The sequence below is a fragment of the Glossina fuscipes genome, unplaced genomic scaffold (assembly GCF_014805625.2).
Source record: "Glossina fuscipes isolate IAEA_lab_2018 unplaced genomic scaffold, Yale_Gfus_2 1, whole genome shotgun sequence".
NCBI lineage: Eukaryota > Metazoa > Arthropoda > Insecta > Diptera > Glossinidae > Glossina > Glossina fuscipes.
The window spans coordinates 29,660,464-29,686,429 of NW_023998415.1; the positions used below are offsets into that span (position 1 = coordinate 29,660,464).

The 25,966-nt window shown below is 32.2% G+C and overlaps 1 protein-coding gene across 4 annotated transcripts in view; it reads right to left on the bottom strand.

Moving 5' to 3' along the window:
* Positions 1 to 25,966, bottom strand: part of LOC119645285 (DNA N6-methyl adenine demethylase) — a 201,031-nt gene that overhangs the window by 171,559 nt on the left and 3,506 nt on the right. For 3 of the 4 annotated variants that reach the window (XM_038045412.1, XM_038045413.1, XM_038045410.1), the window contains exon 3: positions 18,131 to 18,148. The exons of the other annotated variant lie outside the window; for it this stretch is intronic. In XM_038045412.1, the coding sequence (XP_037901340.1) occupies positions 18,131 to 18,148 (18 nt within the window). The remainder of the gene's footprint in view (positions 1 to 18,130; positions 18,149 to 25,966) is intronic. 4 annotated transcript variants of the gene reach the window in all.

Here is a 25,966-nt window from a genome sequence, read left to right on the forward strand (position 1 = left end):
ACAAAAATACAAAATAGACACCCGGACAGACGTGCTTAGATTTATTCCTCAGAATATTAGATCGGCATAATGAAAGCTCGTCCTTGCGGGCGTTACATTATTCCGCATTTATAATTACCTTCAGAACAGATCGAATATATATATATATATATATGTATATCAATAAGTGTATTATTATTATTATTTATTGTCAATTTTGTCAGAGAAATAAATTCAAAGACTAAAGAGACTTTTAAAGCACTAGCATCTAAGGCTATCGGTTTTTATTATAAACTCTACCGCACTTGAGACTCTAACCCGCGGCCATTGAGATTCCTCGCCTTGGGCCACTCAGGCGGTTAAAAGACACAAAAGTGTACGTCCTCAGTTTAATATAACCTATTTGGCGCACACGTTTCTTTCTTCTCTCCCATTATTCGAACACTTTCTCAGACACATTCAATTCAATTGCATTCCGATTACTTTTAAATCGTTTGAAGATCATTTTTCTCAAATTTCTATTTCGATGAAAGTTTCCTTACTTGAATTGAATCAGTTTCGCGATGAGGTATTTAACTTATGTGCATCTGTCCTATAATCTTTGTCTTGCAAACAGTCAACAGATGCTCACCATTTGTGGGCAAAGTTCCTTTTGTCTTAATTTGAAATAAAAAAAAAAAAATAAATAAATAAATAAATAAAAGAAAATAAAACAAAAAAAAAAAAAAATGATAAAAATTAAAAAAAAAAAAAAACCTAACATTTTCACTTATGTTCTCAAATTTAAGAAAAATCCTTTTTGATGGCTTCGAATTTATTATATTTTCGCTCGTAAATGGAAAATAGCGGCGAACGCCTCTTACCGTTAATGTGTGTAAACAATGCATTACTTTAAAGCTACAAAGAGATATTAGTTTTTTGTTTTCCATATGCAATTTGCTATAAGAAACTACTTTAGACTTTTCGACATATTCTGAACGCTATATCTATCTAGTGTGAAAATTTGAGTGCAACTTCCTTTTTCAGTAAATGTAGACCGTTTTGTAGACGGTGTACATTTTTGTTGTACATGTACTTTTAAAGCAGCAATAATACGAAAAAGTCCTTAAGTCCTTCTTAAAAACCCTTACTTGGCAAAGGTATTACGGGGCACGCTTATATCAATTACATAATCACTTCTCCATCTAATCGTCTAAAGGTTATTTAATACCCCTTGTCCTTTCTTTCCAAATACAAGGTCGGCCTATCGTCACTATACCCATTAAACTTTAGATAGGGAGCTTGCTTCAAATTTTTGTTAAACAAGTTGAAAACTATTTACACTTCACCTCTTCGTTTGTCGCTCGGAGTACTCCGTATTGCTTCAATAACTAATTTACTGCATGAGACGTACGATTTCACCATCGTATGATTAGATTGAAGGAAACTTTTAAACTTTTTAAAAGTATTATCAGAAATTGCTCCTTATTACGCTACTTATCGCTATTAAAACGATAGGAGACAAAACCTTCATTTTTCCTCTAAACTTTCCTGCTTGTTACGTCAATGATTCTTTACGCATAAGACCTCAACTCGTTTTTTTTTTTAAATCTTGCAATTAAATCACTGACAGAGATGATATGATGGGTTTCTGTGTAATGCATCCCAATAAACCTATAGGAGCGTCTGAATTTCGCATTCACTCTTTCACATTTTCTACAGAGATTATCACTTTACGCAACCGCACACCGCATCTTGTGATATCATATTGTTAGGAAAATGCCATATCTGATGATGTAAGTGTTGATGCAAATGAGTCGCGATCATATATGAAATATATGAAGTTAACTTGCTCGTAGAAGGGCATATAGGCAGAGTATTTGTGGAAGGCAGGATTAGTTGCACATAGAATCGAGTGCAAAAGAGTTGAGACCGGAACGAGAATGAAGCCGTTGTGAATATAAGTTTCTGTAAACAATTCGTAAATAGTTTAACTAAGAAGCGGTACGAACTTATTATAATTTCAAAAGGAGCTGAATAAAGACGGCTTACATTACAATATCACGAATATCAGGAACAAATTTGTGTAAAAATAATATATTATTTTCTCTCTTGCTTATTTGAGGAGCGTTCTTGTTTTGTAAGTCGTTCGATACTTTTCAACTGAGGATTACTAGTCACGTGAATTTTCCCGGCAAGAATTTAGCTAAACTAATTTCTTCTAATCTGCGTTGCATGGCGCTCGTATATATGTGAAAAGATGATGATCTTTATATCAAACATGATATCGCCTTAGTAAAGAATCACAAATTATAATAAACTTTCTATTAGTGACCATTTAAGGAACGATGGAACTGCAACGCCATAATATATTCAAAGCATCGCACTTTACGGACAAAAGTATTTTTCTCTCTGTATGCTCCTTCTATTTGATTGTGGCAAACCGTTAAATTCCTTTTTTTCGCATTTCTCTCTCTCTCTCTCTCTCTCTCTCTCTCTCTCTCTCTCTCTCTCTCTCTCTCTCTCTCTTTCTCTCTATTGCATGTAAAACCTTCTAAATTAGTTAAAACTCTTACATAAACTAAAGATAATTTTAATAAAATTTTTCAATCCTTGTGCACTCACATATATATTATAATACAGATAGGTCTACATAATTAGTAATATTATTCAAAGTTAGAAGAGGCTTCATTCTCTATTCTTCACTTACAAGTTGTAAGTTAATTAAAAAAGAAATTGGACAATAGTTTGCCGGTCATGAAAACGATCGCCCATCTCTCTCTCTCTCTCTCTTTCTCTCTCACATCAATTTTCGTCTTGTGAATAAAGCAGTACAACGTCACGGCAGTCGCTTTAGCTATCTCTTAACCCTATGTAAATATTTCTGTCAAACTGAGTTAACCCTTATAAGGTCGTGTAAAAGTGAATAAAACTCGAATTAAAAGATGTTTTTGATAATTCAATTCGCTTAAATTCGGATTTACACGAACAAACCATGGTTCAGGTTCAGAGAAAAAAAAAGAAAAGCAAAATTATTTAAACTGACGTAAATGAAAATTTTACAAATACAAATTTAAGACGCGGGTACAGTTTAAAGCTGCTATAATGTCTTGCAATTACTTCCATATTAATGATTTTCATGTACTTTGTGTACGTAAAAGTACTATGACACTATGGAGCATTACTTCAATGCGTCTCTTGAATGCATGAAAAACCTTGAGCTTCCTGAGTCAGGTGGGATAAAAGAGACGGCGACTTTTTAAGAATAAAACGCAAAACACGAGCTGCTTTTAACTGAGAAGTATAACACAAATAATATTAATAGCCCGGTTACTACGTAGCGATGGTGTTAATATAATCTACAATCTATTTTCTTAATTAAAAGTAAGAAAAAAACAAAAAGAAAAACAACAAACAATTTCTAAATGCAAACTGCGTCAGTAATTTTTGGGATAAAGTAAGAAGAAAAGACATAATTTTTCTTCTTCGATATTATTCAGCCACGTGGCAACAATGCCATCTACAATCAGTTCAACGCTACGCTTCTCCGTTGCCTCTTTCATGGAGCGTTTTGTGAGGATTTGTAAATTTTCCTTCGCTTTCCGTAATAATCTCCCTACAGTAGATCCAAAGGGATCTACAAACCGCCGCAAAAAGCCGTTATGAGGAAGATTTAAAAAAGCAACGTAGGTAAGGCCGCAACCATCTTCGACTTCGATGTGGTACGATGTCCTTGTGTGGTAATAAGTAAAGGCGGCACCTGAATTGCCTAAGTCTTTGGACAATGTAGCGCTTTTTGCTATCTTCGCGATATCAATAATACCTGATTGTCTTCGAAGGGGGTAGAGGTGCCATAACGCTTTTTAAGCCAATGCGAAATTTCTCTATCGAAAAGCTATGCTTGCTCGACAAAAGGACATTCGGAAAGTAGCAAATTCGCCGGCACTGTCACTCCTAGACTCTGTCATTTGTGTGCTGGTCGTTTCGAAAAGTGCTATATTTATTATTTTCTTATAGGCGATATCTATATGTTATGTGTGCCAATAATTATTGACGGAAGTGTGTAATGAGCTTGGAAGACGGCGTAGCGTTCAATTGGTCCTTATGTCTCTTAAAGTTTTTGCTAAAATCACTTACATTATGGTGATCTCGAATCTGATGCCCAATAGCATGATCGCATGCATTGCTCTCCTCGGCTACGCGTACTATGCTCCTTTGTCATTATTGTAAGACGAGATCATCCTTTGAGTTTTGCATCAATGTCATGACTGACCGTAAAGAGTGCAAGAAGGATTCGTAAACTCATATAGAAATCCGAATAACGAAATCCATTTGTATATATGCGTTGATAAGGTCATCTGTTGTAATGGCCTTTGGGTCTTGAAGATATTACATAGTTAAATAAGATTAATAAGTCATTGTTAGACTTGGACTCGATATTCTTATAAACGCCATTTAGTCGAACACGATACACATTATATTGTCTTGAGTGCATACAAAATCAAATCAAATGTAATAATTGCTCCATGGCCCTCCAAGACTGTTAATGTGACGGCATTATTATAGTCAAGATATTCATTCGATTTATGAAATATTTATAATATATATTGAAGATCCATATAGACATATTTGTCTATTGCTCTATTATTATTATTATTATTATTATTGTTATTATATATATATATATATAAATCGTAATGATTACGATCTCAAAAATTTAATGCAGAAATACAAAATTGATCCTTTTATCGTTAAGTTTGATCCTTAAGTTCAAGGTAAATCATTTTTCATCGATCGTAAAAAATTCCAAGATTTTCATATATCTAATTGGGATGATGAGCATGAATGGGCGTGAATATGATTTTATTACGTATTTTAGAGAATTTTATTAATTAATTTGGCAAAAGATGGTAGAAATTAAAATGTATATTCTAAAGTAAAAATCGCTATATATATGTATTAGACAGACTTTAAGGTATCTGTTATAAAAGCATTCAAAGAAAGATACCCTTAAACTAACATTCACTTAGTCACACTTTACGCTTTGTATATCCATGTGTGTGATTGGATGTAAGCGTTAATTCTATTAATCTCATGAACCGTTAGAAATGCACATAAATGTATAAAAAAAAAAAAGAAAAAAAAAATGAAAAAAAAAATTCAACATAAAAATTATTATATTTGGGTGGATAGTTGGTTGGTGCGTTGTGAAAGACTTATATATGGTAATATATGGGTACACATTGTTTATTGCATCGAAAAGAAGGTTAAAATTTATGAACAGATGGATGCATTTAGATGGAATCTTGTGTAGTGTAGTAGTTTGAAGAGAGAGAGAGAGAAAAAAAAAAAAGAAAATGAAAATGATTTATTCTTTCGTGAGAATATCCTTAAAACGATTCTTGAAATGATATTAATTCAAGTGAGTACATTTCATTGCAGATTTGCATTGCGTCGAAGAACAATTGCTGATAATTTCTGTCATATCGTAAAATATCATAAATTGATTAATTTATCTAGGAGTCGGTTGGATGGGTTATAGTTGCAGTTTTCGAAAAAACGAAAGCATAAAAAATATGCGAATTTTTTATATACATCTGTTAGTCGACTAGCATATATCTATATAACATAAATAGATAGATATATTTATGCATAAATATTTATGTATGCAAGTATGTATGTATATATATAAAAGAGTTGAGGGTACATTTTTAATGAATTTTTCTATGAACGCTGATATGCAAATATTGCAACTACTGCTTATTTCAAGGATTCATGCAAACAATTCTCGAAATAAAACTTTTGATAGTTTTAAATACAGAATCGAAAAACAACAACAAGAATAATAATAATAACAACAACAACAACAACACGTTTGAACATTCCAACAATACGAACACAATAATATTTATGAAATGCTTTTGCACTTGGTTTCATTCACTTCGACGCCAACAGGCATATTGAACTCGTTATTCCACTTGTCACTGTATTCGATATTATACTAGGAGAATGCTGTAAACCAAACGAAGGATATCACACGGTACGGTCTTGTTCATGTAAAAACTAAAAAATAAAAAAAACAAAAAAAACAAAAAAAGAAGAGAACTCGGAACTCTGTTTGATATCATTCGGTAAAGTTAAACTGGTATGCTGTAGAAATATTTGTTAAAATTGTTTATACAAAATAATAAAATAGTGTATATGTATGTGTATATGTCTATGTAGTATAGTTTATATCTCTCGTAGAGTATACAGAAAATGCTTGTTCGCTTGCTTGGTCGAATTTTCAATATCCCCGCATTAAGCTTAGAGACGTCGGCATAAAGAATTTTTTTTAAAGCACTGATCAAAGAATTAATTTTATCGAGCAGTAAGAGAAGGAGAAAAAATGCTTCTTACTCTCTCTCTCTCTCTCTCTCTCTCTCTCTCATATCATTTAAATATTGATTTTATTTATATTGTAACCTTTTTTGGTCTACAGTCTGATCAATTTTATATATTCGGAGAATGTTAGGACCAAAGCAAAGTGGAAAAAGCGAAATGAAACGAATTTAGCGCAATGCCAACAGCAATAGCAGTTAGAGAAATAAGAGAAGAAAAAAAAAAACTAAAAGCGAAAAATGAAACTTGGTTAAATTCGACGGAAATGGGAAATGCTTTGCTATCCTTTTACTGCAATTTAGAACAGTTGTACAATTTTTTTCTTATTTCATTTTCATTTTCATTTTTTTTTTTATTTTTTTATTATTATTATTACTTTTTTATTTTTACTATTTTTTTTTTTTTTTTTTTTTTTTTTTGAGAATGTATGTGTGGAAATATATATTGTGTTCTGTTCTGTGTAGTACGTTCTGTGCATCACATGGTTAGTGTCGAGTGTACTGTGAATGTTTTCGTTGTTTTTTAACGCTTTGGATTTCAATGTTTTTTTTTTTTTTTCTTTATCGCTTTCTCTCTTCCTCGCTCTACTCTTTTGCTTAGTACTCCCCCTTGTTTTTTATGTTCTTGTACCATTTCCATCACATGGCACGAGAAGTGGCTTTTGTACGTACGTTGACCTACCAACACAACAAATGCTTTGCGTACGTTTTACAGTATCCTCACACAGTTTGTATCCTTTGGCAGCTTTGGTGCAAAAACGTTTGCAAGCAACAAACGACCGTTGAGGGAAAAAGTTATGAACAAAAAAAAAAAAAAAAAAAAAAAAGCAGAAAAAAACGAAAAAAAAAAAAAATAAAAACGAGGTAAAGAATTTTCAAGAAGAAAAAGAAATTAAATAAAATTAATGCAAATATGCAAAAAGGACACTGAAAGGAATAGTACACTAATGCTACGACTATGCAATAATAATACCATCATACTATTGCATATCAACCACTAGCACACATATGTACACAAACTATAGCAAACAACGCCAACATCAGAGGAAAAAACAACAGCAAAAACAACAACAAAAACAACGAAAATAAATAAATAAAAATAAAAATGGAAGAAAGCCAAATGCTACCAACTTGCATGTTTGCAAACTTGTTTGCCGCATACTATATCTTGGTAACAATGCACAAGTTTTTCCTTACAACGAAGCGCAAAGAAGTGAAGCGGAACTTTTGCTAGTTATTGCAGTGTTTGGCTGGCACTCGAAATCTACCACCACCACCGCGACTACCACCACCACCACCGCCGCCACCACCATCACCGTTACCACCACCGCTACCGCTGCTAAAACTTACCTACTACATACGCGTTAATGCTCCTATACATGTATACGTATAAGATACTATACTATACTATACTATACTATACTATACTATATATACATACATACATATATGTATGTACATAAGGTTGATTTCTTGTTGTCTTCCCTTGTAGCTTAACTTGTACTCATGTACTCATATACAATTGCGTTTTTTTTTTTTTCTATCTTCATCTCCCGTTTTGACGATGTATTCTAACAAATGCATACGCTAACATAAGCGTGTATATGCGGCTGCAAACATTACTGCGCTTGTAAAAGTTATTTAACATTTTTTCCCTTTTAACTTTTCCTTTCTTGCTATTTCAGATAAGCAAAATCTACACTCATACATATATTCTTACATATAAATATCTTCATATATATATATATATATATATATATATATATATATATATAAATGTACACACATTACACTTAATTCTCGGCATTCAGTTAGTTGACTAAAGAAAAAAGAAATGCTTTCCTCTGCCAAGCATTCGTTGTTGCTCATCATTCGTTTTTTCTCTTCTACTTGATCTTTTTAATTTCTGCGATCGGGTCTAACTTTAATTTCCCTTCAGCACTTCAGTACTTTGTAAGGTATTGAAAATTTTTAATAACAAACTGTTTGCATTATCATCAAAAAGGGTAACGAAAAGAGTTTTGCTAACTCTTGCACTTAACACAAAAAAAAAAAAAAATTTATTTATGCTCTATTTGGAACATCGATACAATGGGTCACAAAATTAAAAAAAAAAAAAAACGCATCGATTTTTTGTTTCCGTTTGCCACGTCATATACAGAAACCGAAAGCTGATGATCACCATGATAAATATGTACTTTCGCGACTAACGATTGAAAGAATTAAAACATAATAAAATGTTAGAGCAATGCGGGTAAAACGACCGAATAAGTGTTGATTGAAAAATATTTGAAAATATATTAGCAGAGCACGAATGCTTAGCGCATGACTTAGCAGGCATATCGCATATAATTGGCTTTCAAGTAACGCTTGAACATGACAGAGAATACTGTGAAAGTGATTGTCACTGTTTTTAGCGACTATTTGCGAAGCATGAGTTTACCAAAATGAACTTCAGGCTGAAAATATGTTTAATAGAAAACGCCCTAAGAATTCAATTCTGGCTTTACAAGCTCGTGTTCCAAGGAACACGTCATTAGAGTCGCCATTTACGATCGTTTCGACCACTGACTATGCGTTCGTACAGAACTCATGCATTTAATAAAAACTACTCTTGTTGAGAATATTTCGCCTCGTGAATCTCTTGCGTGAATCTTCAATACCGATCATTCGAGCTCAATATTCAATAGAAATTTCAATGCATTTTGATAATTCCAAGCATGTCAGAATCGTTTTTACAATAATTTTGTAATTCCCTTACCACTTACTTTATATAGGTTTCTGAGCGATGATCTTGTCATCATCTTAAAGCTTGATATATGGATCATCTCTATTAAGAAGAATACAAAAGCAGAGAGAGAACAAAAAGTCATTTATGTCATTTAACCAAAGCGGCTAATACCAGTAAGGATGAGGAGAGAAGCGAAGTTAAAGAAGATCCGCTGGAAGATGAACGCATATAAAATAAAAGCCGTCTGCTAATCGACAATACGCCGATAGATGCTTACATTAATTCTTAGCTATTCCAACATGCCTGGCTATGTAAGCAAAATCCTTACCGAAAGAAAAGAGAAGAACACAAAAAATATCGAGGAATTACCAAGAAAAAAATTGGACTCATATTCCGCGCCTTAAGATAATACAGTCTTTGAATACTTGAAACCCTTAAGTCAAGCGCATCTGATTAAAAGACGAATTACGGGCAACAAGTTTTTCCCTCTACGACAATCACTTATCAGGTCACGATTGTTACGTTTCGAAAAGATTCTTACGTTTTAATCCTCGTTATGAGTCGCTCAGAAAATAGCTTGGAATATCGCTTAGTGAATTAGTGAAGGGGTTCAGAGGAGCGGCTTTTCAAATGGATATACCGAGCTTCGAGATTTTCTTATGCCATACAATACTTCATTAATACGAAAGTTATACTGGGCGAGGGCCGAATCTCGCATACCTATCACTATAGACAAAATTAATCGCGATGTCTACCATATTAACCCATAATTAACCCATTTTTAGGCAGATAATTCATTCATTATTTGAGAGGAACGGACAAAACATTCGGACATGTTTGCCTTACGACAACTAAGCATTAAACCTCAACCAAGTGAAAAAAATTAAATTTAATTACTCGTAACTTTGTGTGCACACGGCAGATGGTTTCTATTTTTGGACTTAGGGAGTGAAGTGTCTCGCAAATCAAATGTGAAAACTTTCAACCTTCTAGCTTTAACAATTTCCGTTAGAAAAACTTAAATTGCCTTCAGTTTACGCTGCATTGCAGCCTTCTGCTGTGACCGACTTGACCCATTTTCAATACCAACCTGCGTGCAGAAACTTCCAATGTTTCCAACAAATTTCAAGTTGATATCTTAACATTTGCGCCCAGGAGAGTACCAACAACACACACCACACACACCACACAGACACAGACGGACAGAGACGGCTAAATCAACTCAGACTTTCACGCTGATCAAGAATATATATACACTTTATGGAGTCTCTGAAGCTTTCTTCTGGGTGTTTTATATATGTAATGGAAGAAAACAAAATGAGTTTACAGTGGTGGGTATAAAAATGAGAAATGCCTGATTGCTCGTATATAAGTTTCGAAATTCAGTTAATTATCAATGGGCTAAGCATGTTAGTTGCTGATTAATCAGGTTATTTTCAATATGCCAAAAATTGATATATCGTCCATTGTGCCCGCCCCTCCCGCTTAACGCTTATGTGAGATTTTAGTTTAGAGAAAAATATATAAAAAAAAGTTTCTTATAACACGGTCTCGATACAGCCCGTCTGTATGTATCTAAAACGTGCGGGCTGAAGTGTGGGTGAAGACGAATCAAAAAAAAAAAAATTCATTTTTTTTATGAATTTGTAGCGTAAACGATAGTATTTCATTTCAGTTGCAGTACATCTTTTTTTTTGCCGAAGGTGATGTTTGCGATAAACTAATTGAAGTATTATACAGTGAGTAAATGCTTCTAAAGAATCAACCCTTATAGCATATATTTTTTCGAAACTTTCCTTGCTTTTTGTGTAAAACACATCTTTTTTTTCAAGAATTTCTTTTAAATTTTAGAAGCATGCAAGCGACATTTACAACCAGATAGATATATATATCGTTCGTATAGTTTTATAAATACATTTACCTCTCGTTTTCTCTTCAAGTATTTTATATATTAAGATATAAAACACATCTACATTTTTTTGCATGTATTTGTATTTATTTATGCGTAGAACTTTCAACATATGTAATACATTGACGCACATACAACACGCACATACATATTTAGCATACGCATAGTAAGATATTGTGTATGTGCGCATATCACTCACATCGTAAATACACGGTATGGGATGATTTTGCTGCATTATCTCCACACTCCGGTAGTGAAAACTTAGTTAACTTGTTCAACACAAATACATGCACGCATTCATGCAAACATGCATGCATGCATGCATGCATACGCATGTATACGCACATGCATGCTATTATCTTTGTTATTCTTGTTGTTGTTGTTGTTTTCTTTTTTTTTTTTCTCTCTTTTCTTAACATAAACACCCTAAACATACGCAATGTATACGTATATGTATATGTATATGTGTGTTATTGATGGTACATGGTTATTTACATACATGCGTTTGAATGCATATTAAATACCAAATAATGGACTTGTTTTTCGCCATGTTGAAAAATCTTTATGGAATACTATGGAAAAAGTAATGGAAAAAAGCAAAAAAAAAAAAATAAGAAATAAAAAAAAAAAAAATGAAATAAAGAAATGCAAAGCAAACTTAAGAAATTTTGCGTTCAACTCCAAACGGGGATCCGTTATAATAGCAAGAAGGAAACTCAAGAAAAGAAATCGCTTTTGAAGACACCCTAGTGAAGGTAAAAGTTCATTTTCCATCTGAATGCCACCGCATACTACTATTATAATGTATGCAGCATTCATAGCAGCGCTAGTAGTAGTAGTAGTAGTAGCGGTAGTAGTGGTGGTGGTAGTAGCAGCAGTAGTAGTAGTAGTAGTAGTAGTAGTAGTAGTAGTAGTACCAATAGTAAGAGTAATAGTAGTAGGAGTAGTAGTAGTTCTTGCAACTTTTCACTTTGTATTTGTAATAGCGAGTGACTTAAGAAATTGTTGCGTATGTGTGTTGTTACGTATGCGTTTGCGAGCATTATAGAAAAGTTGATGGAAGATTATTTGTTTGCAAGCTTTTCAAAAAAAAAAAAAAAAAAAAAATATTTAATAAATAAATAAATACATAAACAAAATGTTTATATATTTATGTGCGTAAGGAAACTGAGAACTCTTAAAGTTTCAAGATGCTTATGTGTGTATGTGTTTGGGTATCTGTGCTATAAATTTGCTCGAAGGAAAGAAAGCGCTTCTGTGCTTCGCTCTTTATTATTTATTATTTATTTTGCACTCTATTTAGTTTTTTTTTTTTTCTTTTTCGTTTCCATTCTATATTATCGGATGTTTTATACCCTATTTGTCAGCAATAAATGAGGTATAAACTTACTTGCACAATCGCTTTCTTGATTACTCCTCAAAAGTATGCCAAAAATGTGAAAGCATTCTCTTAAAACTTACAAGTAATTGTGCATCGTATCGTATAGAGAGTGTGTGTGCCTCGTGGCTCTTTAACTGCTTTTTGATTACGTCATTTTAAAGGATAACAAGACACTTGCTTCGACTCTCTTCTTCGCCTGCTTAATTAATCATTTAAGTTATTCCTTACAATAATCTCGGCCAAGCATTCATCTAATCATCCAACACATACATACATACATACATACATACATAGAATGTGTAAAGGGGTTTTCAAAATAGCTAAGAGCTAAGAGAATGTACAAAATTGGCTACATAATGCACCTAATGCGTACTTGTTTTCTTTTTACATACACGTGTGTATGCGTATGAGTAATTTGCAATGTAATTATGCTTTCACGTATATGTGCTGACGGATAGAAATGAAAATGTTCGCGTTCTGCTTTACAACTTCCTACTACCTATCGGTTGTATATGAAAACAGTGGTTGTTCTCGATTCGTATACCAAAGAGTATAAATGCAGACATATACACTTATATATTTATATATATATATATATATATATAACTTAATGTCATATAACTGGGCTTGTGTGTGAATTTGCATAACGTTCTATTACTTCAGTATCTATGTTTCTTTTTTTATTGCGGTTTTTTTTTTTTTTTGACCAAAAAAAAAAACTGTGTTTTTATGTTAAAGAACTAACTGAAAGCTTCTGTTTCGGTCTCCTTGTAATTTATTTGTTGCCCAATTTTTCTCTCGTCATTTCTGCATTTAATTATTGTATTGTGTGCATGTATTTTGCGTTCATTTTTTTATGTTTTTTTTTTTTTTTGTTTTTTTTCACTTTCGACTTTTTATTTTGCGCGTTTTATATAACAACTTTTTACAGTTCGTTGTGATATGATGTGATGATGTTGTGTTTTAGCTTTGGCCAAAACTACCCTTGGGCTGTGCTTTTAGTGTTGTTGCTGTTGCGCTGACTTTCTACAAAACTGATGTTTGTTTCACATTAAACGGCAAAAAAGAAGAAGATGAAGAGCAAAAAAAAAAAAAACCAAAAAAAAAATAAATAAATAAAATACAACAGAAAATGTAAAAGAAAGAAAGAAAAGACAAATAAATGAAAAAGAAGGGAAGTTGGTTTATTTTTTCCAAATCGTTTTTTTTTTTTAATCTTTTATTCGATTTGCATTGCTAAGGGATGATATTGCAATGAGTTGTCTTTTGGGTGTTTTTGTTTCAGTGTAACTTAATTTCTGTTTTCTCCGTTTTTTTTTTTTTTTTCCCTGCATAAAGTTGGCAAAACAAGAGGTACAAAAACGTCACAACTGAGCTGAAAATAAACTTTAAAAAAATCCATAATTGCTCTGGAAGCCTGAGTCTAGAAGACTAAGCTTAAAGAAACAAGAAAAAAAAAAAAAAAAAAAAACACAAACATGTCGACTTTCATTGACTGTTTTTATTATTCAAGTAAAAAACTTTTGTGCAAAGATCTTTGATTATACACCAGAGAAGCGTAAAAGCAATTTTTTATAGAAACATTTTGAAAGTATAAGCGTAAATTTCTAGTTAGCAATCGCAGAGATGTTAAAGGATTTGCTGAGAATTTCGATCATTTTTGAGCGGATGATCCAAAAAAGCAAATTTAGGCTGAAGGGAAACGAATTTTGTCTTTCGACCACTAAGATGCCGGATCAGACAAATATGGTCTTGTGTTCATATGCTGACCTATCTCTTATTAATATTCGCGTAGTTGAAAATTTTATGCTTAATCCTTGGTCTTGTCGACAGACATAACGGACGCACAATTGACCGTGATCTGTTTAAGGGGTCTCTTCAATGGCTAAAATATTAAAAAATATATATATATATATATACATATATATATAGTATATATATATACATATATATATATATACATATATATATGAAAGATATTTAAGAGCATTTGCTTATAGCGAAACCTGTTGCGATTAAATTATTAATACGTGGGGACGACAAGGCGAAGCGAACACTACAATTTTGGTCACTATGAGAAAGTTGTCTATATATCTTAGCTGTATTACGTGAGAGTGAAAATATATTTACTTTGCAGCCACCATAGGTGCCCGCCACTTTTCAACAGTTCTCAAGAATAGATCTCTCTCTACATTTCAAGGATGAGAGAAGAAGTCAACGAACAACCATAGCGACGATGAGAAATGTCATATATCGTGGTCTGGGTTAGTCGATATATATAATGTTCGGGTTTACGCCTGCTAGTTAAGAAGCTTGAATAAATAAACGAAAACGATTCTGTGATCACGAATAACTTGTAACACGTTACGAAAAGGGGTTTTAACCGTTCAGGCGTTTTTTACGTTCCTCAAATATACAAATTCAGGTATGAGGAATGCAATGTAATTTTACAAGGACTAGAGAGCGCATTATCTTTCTTAAGACAATTAAGACTGAACACTACGGCATTTAGGGATTAGTTTTACTTTGAGCTAATTTTTAGATTACAAGGATACCTTATTATTGGTTTCAAGTAAGCATCCGTTGCATAGTTGTCTATGTGATCATCGATGAGTACGACTCTTGTGCAGACAAGTAAAAGTATAAGAAATTTATTATATGTAAAGACGAATATCCGAAATGTTAGACTTTTGTCCAACTGAGTTTGTAGCTTACGTAATGAAAAATAACTGCCGGAAGCACCGTAAAGCTAAACCGATAAGCATGCGATTCTGAGTCGATGTTGTCATGTTTGCATGAATGATCGCAAAGACGATATAAATCGTAATAAAAGGTTTAGGTTATTTTTCAATGAATTGAAGGATACGCCTATAATAGTGAAATTACTGAAACAAGTCCAAAAATATATAATATCTGTGTCAAGTCAAAACTGTTTTATAAAATTAGTTATGAAAAAGGTGTTTATGCAGACACTGCTCGATAGAGCGCATTGACATGTGCTACATTTAACGGGCGACTGATGCAGTTGTAGTGCATCAGAGGTTTTGTTTCGTCGTACGGCTTTCTTATTGGTCGGATGCGAAAAGTAATTCCGTGAAGATATATTTAAGAAATTGTTGATATGAGTTTTTGTTTAATTAATCTATAAATTTCTCAGACTAAGTTTATTGAAATTTTTGTAAAAATCTCTTTATGGGAAGATTTCATGATTGAAAATAACAAAAAAAAAAAAAAAAAAAAAGGAAAAAAAAATGTTTTCTTTTTTGTCAATTACGAAACTGTTTTCCGTTGAATGCTGTTAGTACAATAAAAATTTGCTCATCTCTGCAGAATGCTTAACGATTTCAATCAAACCCTAAAAAGGATGTCACAAATTATGATTATTTAATAACAACGCATAACAATCGGTCAGTGCTGTGTGTCTGCAAGCGTATATTTTGTCAACATTAGAGTGGTTCAGGTATTGTTGCTTTCTTTCTTTCTTTCGTAGTATCAGTTCATTTAGTAAATTAAGGTAACAATAAGAATTTTTTGAAAAAATATATTCAATGAACTATATAATGATGAATATTTTCAATTATGAATACATATAATGTAAGGAGCTGTCTAATGTAAATATAAATGTATTATGATTTTACATGAATTGAAAAATAGTTGATATGTTCACGTATATGTAAATGTGTAGACACATTTTCACTAATAAACAGAAGACATATGCATAAATAATGGGCACATATTTCACATATGTGAATATATAAGAATGATGGATAGACAGACGTGCACACTGAATGTAGATGGTATACAGTATAGTATGGTGTGGTGTGGTGTGGTGTGGTGTGGTGTGGTATAGTATGGTATGGTATGGTAAGGCATGGTATGGCATGGTATGGTCAATAACACACGCGCAGACTATGTAAATTCTGTCAATGAATGATAGTTATGAACTATTTTAGTGTTACAGTTAGTTTTCTAAATGAAAGGTTGCCATTTTCATCCATCGTCGTCAGTCGGCATCAACAGCATTAGCGGGCAGCAAGAGTAACAGCAACAAAAAGCAGTGTCGGTACAGCATTAAAATCATTAAATGAATGAATGTGATAAAGCATGTGATGTGCCTTCTTATATATATATATATATATATATATATATATAATATATATATATATGTAGGTATGCGCGTGTATATGTATGTATGTATGTATGTATATATATATGTATGTATGTCTATGTATACTTAAATAAAATTGTGCAGATCCACATATAAGTGATTTATTATTTAATTTACGGTAATACATATATCGTTGTGAATTTCTACACTTTCCGTTAGCGTGAAAAGAGCGCAAAACAAACAACAAAAAATCCACCAACAACTGCATTTTAATGAGTTGTTGCATTAAACAGCCAGCAGCAGCCCGTAGCAACCAGTCACGTATTAAACATTGTATGTCACAATCGATCTACGCAGACGTACATACACATATATGCAGCGATATGTGCATAAACATTTTGTTATTTGTTTGATCCGAAATGCTAATAAAGAAGCATTTACGTTTATGACGTTACACACTAATACATATACGTATATATAAATGAAAAAATAAATAAATAAAACATAATAATAACAACAATAATAATAATAATAATAATAATACGAAAGCAGAGTTTTTATTTATGATAAGCGAATGTGTTGCTACACACAAGAAAATATATATATATTTACAACCTTGTAAATATTTGTATGTGTGCGTTGTGTCAATGCTTTGCATCCATATGCACATTTTTTAATGTAATAGATATAAATGCTGGTGTGCTCGTGTGCTTGTTATTGTTATTGTTGTTTTTTCTTTATATATATTTTTTTTTATATTCTTTTTATAAATACTCTTATCCTTATTATTATTATTATTATTATTATTATTATTGTTATTATTCTGTATTTTATGCTTTTGTTAAGCTGTAAATCTCATGGTAAACCCTACCATATATTCCAGGAAGGTTAGTGAACCAAGTGCGAAAAACATTAGGAGCCAAGCAATCAAACAACCAACCAGCCAGCCAACCAACCAACCAACCAACCAACCAACCAACCAACTAACGAAACAACCATTCATTCATCCATGCTAGAACCCAGTCATGCATCCATATGAGTTCAAGTTTATGTAGAGATCTTACAAATTTTTTACAACATTCTAAAGAAAAGACAAAAAGCACCTGCTTTCCCAAATGTACGAACATTTCAAGCCGCATTATAAGATATGCTATATATATATATACAAATACATGTAAAAATACGCATACATAAGTAATTATTATAATTAGATTGAATTGCATATATTTTTTAAAAGCAAGACTGGCCCTCGTCCCTTTCTTAACACTAATCGACACAAATGCCATAACATTAAATGCATTCTCAAAGATGTGATAGGGTGTCGTTAGGCGATTGTCACTTTTGAATTTAATTACGGCAAATTGCTTGCACAACTTATTCTTATTTCAATGCTTTCGATGGAGCAGTAGTAGTAGTCGTAGTAGTAGTAGTAGTAGTAGTAGTAGTAGTACTAGTATAATGAAAAATAAAGCTTGAAATAAGAATTAAAACTGTTACTAACGCTGAAGGTGTGTCCTTAACTTTTTCTCTTCAATCATTAAGAAATTTGATTCTTGCATGATAAATATATCGATCATAGAACATTTCGATTAGACGACGATGGGCACGCGCAGTATGAACAAAATGAAAATATGTAAATATTAAAATAAAATTGAATACGTACTTGTTTCGACTTAGGTTCCTGGAAATAAAACAGAATGAAAAATAAAAAGATGAGATTATTATATAAAAGTCGGAAAAGAAAAAAAAATATTTCCTTCTCTTTCTTTTTTAAATCAAAAAATAAGCAAAAATAAAATCTTAAATGTATTTTATATGTATATATATATATATATATATATGTGTGTGTGTGTGTGTGTGTGTGTTTTTTATTATTACCGAGTTTTTATACCGTATATAAAAGATTATAATAGAATTGAGAAGAGTGTATATGCTTATATTCTACGGCCCTTCAGGTTTGAAAAATTTTCGCCCGTTTGATAAATCGAACGTAAAGCCTATTAAGTCTCTTAATTGTAAAGTTTCCATTAAGTCCTTTTCATAGGAAATGACAAATAAAAGCGTTGCAGTAAAGTTTTTTTCTTCTTCTCTTTTTTCTTTTAAAAAAACTTTACAATTTTAAGGAAATCTGTTAGGACATCTTTAATATATATGTATATATATATATATATATATATATGTATATGTAAATCTAAGACATTTCGTCTACGAAGAAAGACAAATAATAGTGTTGTTGCCTTTTTCATATCCGAGCCAGATTTCGTTTTGATGATACTGCCGCTTTCTTTTATATGTTCCCTACATTTTGTTGTTGTTGTTGTTTTTTTTTTTTTGTGAAGGCTTCTCAAAATATATAGTCCTCTAGACCATACACACATCTATTCGTATGCATATACGTGCGATGTGCCTATGAATTTATAGCAAACAAATTCTGATACTTGATGTTATCTCAAGTTCTTATTACAGTTTTTCCATTTTACATTTATTCTTCTATAAAAGATTTCTTTAACAAAAAAAAAAAAAAAAAAAAAAATAAAAAAAAGCAGGTAAAAAAAAAAAAAAAAAAAAAAAAAAAAAAAAAAATACGAAATATATATATATATATATGTATGTATGTGTATGCTGTGTATATAGCAAAGCTAGTATGCATTTAAATGTAAGAGAAAACGAAAGGAATGCCAATAAAATAATGAAAAAAATGTTCTCTTTTTTTTCATTTCTTGCTCGAAGGATAACAATAACAATAAGAAAAAGAAGAAGAAGAAGAAGAGGAAAAAGCAAAGCAAAAGAAGCAGAGAAAACCAGAAGAAGGAGAGTGCAGTGTGTCACGAACGTTTCTTTCTTTCATTTAAGAGGAGCAATGCACTTCACATTCAACAAACTGTTTTGTATGCAGACATACATACGTTCATACGTGTATGGAGATATATATATATATATATATATATATATATATATATATATATATATACATGTGTGCTTAGGGCTGTCAGCCAAACGGATGGATAACGAGTTGGTTGGATAGCTCGTTGGCTTGTTGTTTGGCTTATGCAGCCAGGATCAAATTGTAAGGGAGCCAAGTATACTACACTAACACATAGACATTCAAAAGTGGAATCGTTTTCAAACAATATATACGTTCGCTCGATTTTTATAAATTGTATTTATGGCATATATACACCTTGTCTGTGGGTGTATGCATTTGATACATATCATACATACACAAATTAATGTATATGATGATGATATATATGCGCATAGTGTATCAAAGTAAATATGCGAGACGTGCAAATGCTTAAAAAACCGTATTTAGTTATCAATTTGAAGTATGAAATGATATCGTGTAGTATGCAAACACAAACACACACACACACCCACACACACATATATATATATACAAACACACACACAAATAAATACACATACACATGTAAACACTAACGTACAAAAGCTCCAATATACATATATATATATATGTTTGCTGTAAGTTTACATTTATTCAGCAGCAGCAGCAACAAGAACTGCACGTACGTATTCAGAATGGTTGAAAGTGCAAAGGATACACTCGTAGAACGTATTGGCTGCATGATTGCCAATAAATATGTAGTCATGCATCCATAGAAACAAGTGAAAAATGGATCACGTTATATGAGGAAATAATAAAAAAAATTGTTTCACTCTTTCGAAACTTATTATTTCATTAACTGATTTCTTTTTTTTTTTTTAATTATTTTAATGAAATATATGCAGAAACCTAAAATCATCATCGAAAACCATCATCCTAGTATAGGTTTTCGGCTATAGGAACGAAAACGATTTTTCGATAAATTTAGCTTTTCACCCTATGTCTTATACCGACATAGCAGATTGCACAGGATACACTGTCGGTTTATGCTATCTGATTATCTCAAGTCGCGCTTTCTCTACGGGGGGAATCACGGCCCATAAAACGCAAAGATGGAACATTTTTCAGTTCAAGAGTTTTTTCTCTCGCAGAAGATTTATTGAAAACAAGGTGTATATGTATATGTAAGGCATATATATATACACATATATTATTTGTAAATATGTGTATGTGTATTATGATTATTGCTTTTCAAAATGTTCACGTGCGGTCGTTTAATCCTGTAACCATAACTATGAAGACAAGCCGGTATTGTACGAATATGCTTATGTATGTACTTCAAAATAGAGTCGAGAAAAACAAAGTTAAAGTCGAGCAAAAAGGGAAGAAAAAAGAGGAAAAAACCTTAAGAAAACTCACCGCACCAGGACGTTTCTGGCAAAGTTAATGCAGATAACATTATCGCGAAAACATGACATAGATAATATATCGCATTGATGTTTATTTATGTATGTATTTATATGTATTTAAATATTGATAATTATTCTATATATTGATTAATAATCGGCATCCACATCAATGTGTACATGTGTGTGGGTATATGTTACTTCTCGTTTTCAGAAAATGTTCTTGCGGCCACATACTTCTCCTTCCATACGTTGAAAAGCACGAGAAGCTATCAAAGACTACGAAATACATGAACTTATTGGGAAAGGGTTGCGGACGAAGACTACCACATTTGCTATCATAATCATATCACTTTTTGCAATGTCCTCAAAAAATTTTATTTGTCAATTGCCTACTTGTTAACCCGGAGTTATAGGGCCTTCCAATGGAACTTTTCAAATTATTACTTAGAATGGCAAGTACATCGAACACGAAAACGAACACGATCACGAACTCGAATGTGTAGTGAGGTGAAAATTTTATTTTGAATATGATGTGGAATTTTTTTTTGGAATCATTTACTATGAATTAAATAATTGCTTATAGATTTTGTGAAAAATAATTGGTTATCACATTATGATCTCATTTCCATATCTACATATCGTGCTTCAAATTACTTTAAAAGGAAAAACTTATAGAAAATGGTAAACAGACAATCAAGTTCCGGCAAATATTGAAACTTTCGCGTTGATTCTTAACTTTGGAATAAAATTGAACGCTTATGATTAAAATAAATCGCTTGGCAGATATTATTGAAAATATTTTCCATTGTTAGTTATTACTTTTTCCGATCTTCCTCTCATCATACGAACTTTGAATGTTGAAAAAAAGTGTAGTCTCTTAAGCTATCCACGAGCAAATTCATATTGTGAAGCCCTACTCTGTTCAGCCGTTAGTGGCAAAAAGAGGAGTTGCAATAGAGCAGCGTATTCCTTTTCAATGTTCACCTTCATGGTTCCTCTATCAAATATTGCAAAATATGTCTGATGCTGAAGCATCCCGCTAACAGCCATTTCATTCAATTCTCGGCTCAAACACATCAATTGCTGTAGATAGTAGTGAGTAGCAGCGTTTTTGTTTCATTGTGAACAGCATATGTATGTAAAAATATTACGATCGAGGTATTATCCATCGTTAGCTATATATATATATATATATATATATAGCTATATATTTCCCATCTATCTGATCATTTATGAATGCCAGGCCTACATTTTTGCTGCTAACCATTTATTGAGCGATTTTCTCGAATCAAAATCTTGCTTAACAAGTGCGTGGCCCATCGATGCCTAATGAAATACTCGCATCGATCAGCGCTTTTTCGTTGAGTGCTTGCAATGTATCGCAAACCGATTTTACAATATTCCGGTTTCGAATTTACACACCTGGTACGTCCGTCCGGCTCCATCAACTAACTATACACCATAAGCTTGAAGTCAAATATATACGATTTTGTTATCCAGGGCAAAGTTTATTCCGGTCTCATCCAAAGCATATTCATTTTGCATCGCCAATAGCGATCAATGGCTTTTAGCCTCCGTCATTAGACGCATTTAACTTTCCTCCTAACATTTCTCGCTAACTGTGTCCTTTTGAAATAATGAAAAAATCTAAGTTTCATGTATGGCGTTACTATACTAAACAACTCTAACTTGTAGGCTTGTAGTGACCGGAATATCATGAAATTTCGATGCATTTCGTCGTGATACTAACTGAAAATCCTATCTATGCGTCAATAGTCATTTCACATCTGTATGTAATCTATTTAGTGAGATATTAGCTTAACACCGCGAAATAGACAAACAAAGCAAGCAAAGAGAACGTGAGTGGAACTGATTCGCACTTCTTTTGTGCCTTGACACGCATATGTCAGCACTGTAATGTGACACTTCGATATGTCTAACATCAAATGCACAGCTTTTTAATAGATTTTCTAAATAAACTTCACTTCACTTCACGGTTCCAGCACAACACAATACAATAGTTATATGAAGTGTACAGTGCGTTTATTAAATTAGGCCGTAGAAATTCAATATTATCCTTTATACGTTAGCGAGATAATATTATATGGCAGTGTAACCAATCAGAGTGATAGTTCGAGCAGAAGTATGGACTATTCAGCGCGATGCAGTTCCAGTTATATCATCTTTCGGAAATCTCGTAAAATTAATGCACTCTCTAAATAAAGTTGAGCGTCACTACTATATATATATATACAATAGTGTGCAACAGATTTGTAAGGTGTGCTGGACGCATAGTTCCCATAGTTATACTTACTAATCGATGCAAAGGGGAATAGAAAAAATATAGAAACGATTTATGTACATGTTTGGCTTGGGTGAGCATTCCGCTGAGCAATTACCGCTGCAAGCTTTCTTCGCTTCACTTTGTTTATTTACAATGCCGCACAGTTTCTTCCTTAAGTATACATATTTTTCATCATCAATCAAAAGCAATTTCACGCTAAAACTGTTGTAATAAGACCACTTTGTTGCACAAAAGATTCATATCCTTGGGACAATTACTAAAGAATGGAGGAGTAAAGCTGATAAAAAATGAAGAGCCTGATAACGACAACGTGCAATAGAAGTCAAAAAGAATTCCTTCAAACCATTTTAAATTAGTTCTTATGTTTTCTTTTTGTTTATACACTTTTCCACTTTTGTTCATAAAATTGCTTCTTGCTCTATAGTACGAAGAGATTTGAAAGGCAAAAAAAAAAGAAAAGGAATACGTTCTGCTATCAACGAAGTCATCAAGTATATATGTTTGCACGATGATCGAAAATAAATTTTTGTAATTTTTTTTTTTTTTTTTTTTTTTGAGCAAAAGGTCATTAAACCGAAAGTTATCGGAATTTTTGATTATAAAAAAAAAAATAAATAAAAAAATAGAACAGTTATCGAATTCTAAAACTAAGAACACCTGCACAGGATTTACAAGAGTAACAAAATATATCAAAGAGGAATGAATAAATAAGTAAATGAAAGAAAATGCTCTTTAACTAATGTGGCGACGTTCCTCGTAACATATCAGTGTTTACGAATACGAAGCGAAACAAGTCGAGCGCTAGCTCATTCGAACGGTTCATTCATAAAAACAATATGTCATCAATGAATAACTAAGCAAATTAACGACAGTAACCATTCTCTCTTTGGAGTCACAAAAAAAAAAAATAAATAAATAAAATAATAAAAAAATAAAAATCTCAACACCAATAGAAAAAGACACCGTTTAAGTTATCTTTTTTTGTTACTCTTCGATAAAGTCTAACGCAGGCCTGACTACTAAACAACTCTCTCCATCAATGATATTAAAATATTTGCTCGTTAGCTAGTAAATGCAGGGACATATATCGCATTAGATCGGAATAAAGTTCTGAATTTCGCAAAAACCGAAAGAGATACGGAAAACGTGAGACAGAAAGAAAGAAAGAAAGAAAGAGAGAGAGAGAGACAGAGTGAGATAGAGCGAGAGAGAAAAAAAATGACTCTTAGATTTATCGAGTATTAATCATATTCAGATTGATTGATTGATCGAGCTATACTATATAGAATTGATTGTCCGTTACATCGCAAGGTGTTACAAGAGGGATGATAAAGTTAATGCGTGTACTTTGCCTGCATCAGTTTTAACGGTGCATGATATAGGAGGAGGACAAAACATAATATTTTTCTTAACATTTTTCATTCAGGTGCAGTATCCAATGTAAAAAAACAAAAATTATTTATTTTCATTACGGCAACACACGTAAATGCTTGCTCTTATCTAAAGTGAATAAGCAGAAAAGGGAACGGTGAGAATATGTGAGAGACCGGTCAAACATAAAATATGCGTATTTCACCGAAATATAATTCTTATCCACTTAAAAACAAATACATAATCAAACGCAAAAACACACACACACACACACACACACACACACAGACATCTAGACATTCATTGATCTATGCATGCATGCATGCATGTGGCATATATGGGAAACTATAGATGTACAGATATATATATATATATATATTTATGTATGTATGCGTTTGTTTATTTCTGTATACATATGTGTGTACGCATGGATATGCTTTGTGTTAAGGTTAACATAATAACTTATATGCATGTGTGTGCATACATTTATATCCACAAATATGTTATATGTACCAGTTTATTTGTCCATCTGCCTCCTTTTTTTTTCAAGTATTGTGTTTGTGCGAGTTTTGTTTTATTTCAGTTGTTGGTTGGTTTTTTTTTTTTTTTTGTTTTCATTATTTTATATCAATTTTGTCTGTCTGCCTTTTCGTTTGTCTGTGCATGTGCGTTCATCTATCCATTCCCGCGCTTGTCTCATTCGCACACAATCCAAACAATAGCATTTTTCTTTGTTGCTTGCTTCTCAATTTGATATGAATTTTATGTTTATATATGTATGTATGTACGTACGTACATATATATGTATGTATGTATTCAACTGATCGTTAATAACTATGTGGTTGTATGCGTGTATGTATGCATGATTGCTTCGCGTATTTTTTTAATTTTTTAGTTTTCCGTGAACATCTGCATGTTTTGTTTTGTTTTGTTTTTTTGTTTTTTGTTTTTTGTTTTTTTTTTTTTCTTTCTTCTTTTTATTTAGTCAGTATTACAATTTTTGTTGTTTTTCCGTTTGGTATCGTCTTTTATACATTGGGTTCAAGGAATTCGTGGAATATGTATATCGTACACGCATACACGCAAATATATATATATATAAGTATACATATGTATTTCTATAGAGGAGAGTACTTATGTAAGAGACAAGAGACAACAGTAGCCCACAGTTAAGAAACTGTAAAAATATTTACTAAATATTCTTGACGTTCTTGTAGTGTTGTTGCTATTATTATTTTTACATCCTGTAAGTGATTTTTATATGATGGAATCTTTGGTTTATTGATTTCATAAATTAATTTAATTAATTAAAATAAATGAGTAGCTTTACGTATCGAACAATGAATGTAAATATGCTTACATACGTTGATTTACATGTGTTGCTTAGATACGAGCCTTGACTTGCTGTTCTTCCCTAAGCATACGATTCGATGAACATTTCCATTGGCTGACATAAGACTAAGAAATCATTTAAAATGAATTTCGATCTTATTTTCGCTTTCGTCTTACTCTTCAGCTATTATTGTTTTTACCGCTGTCACTGCTGCTGCCATTGCCATTGCCGTTGCC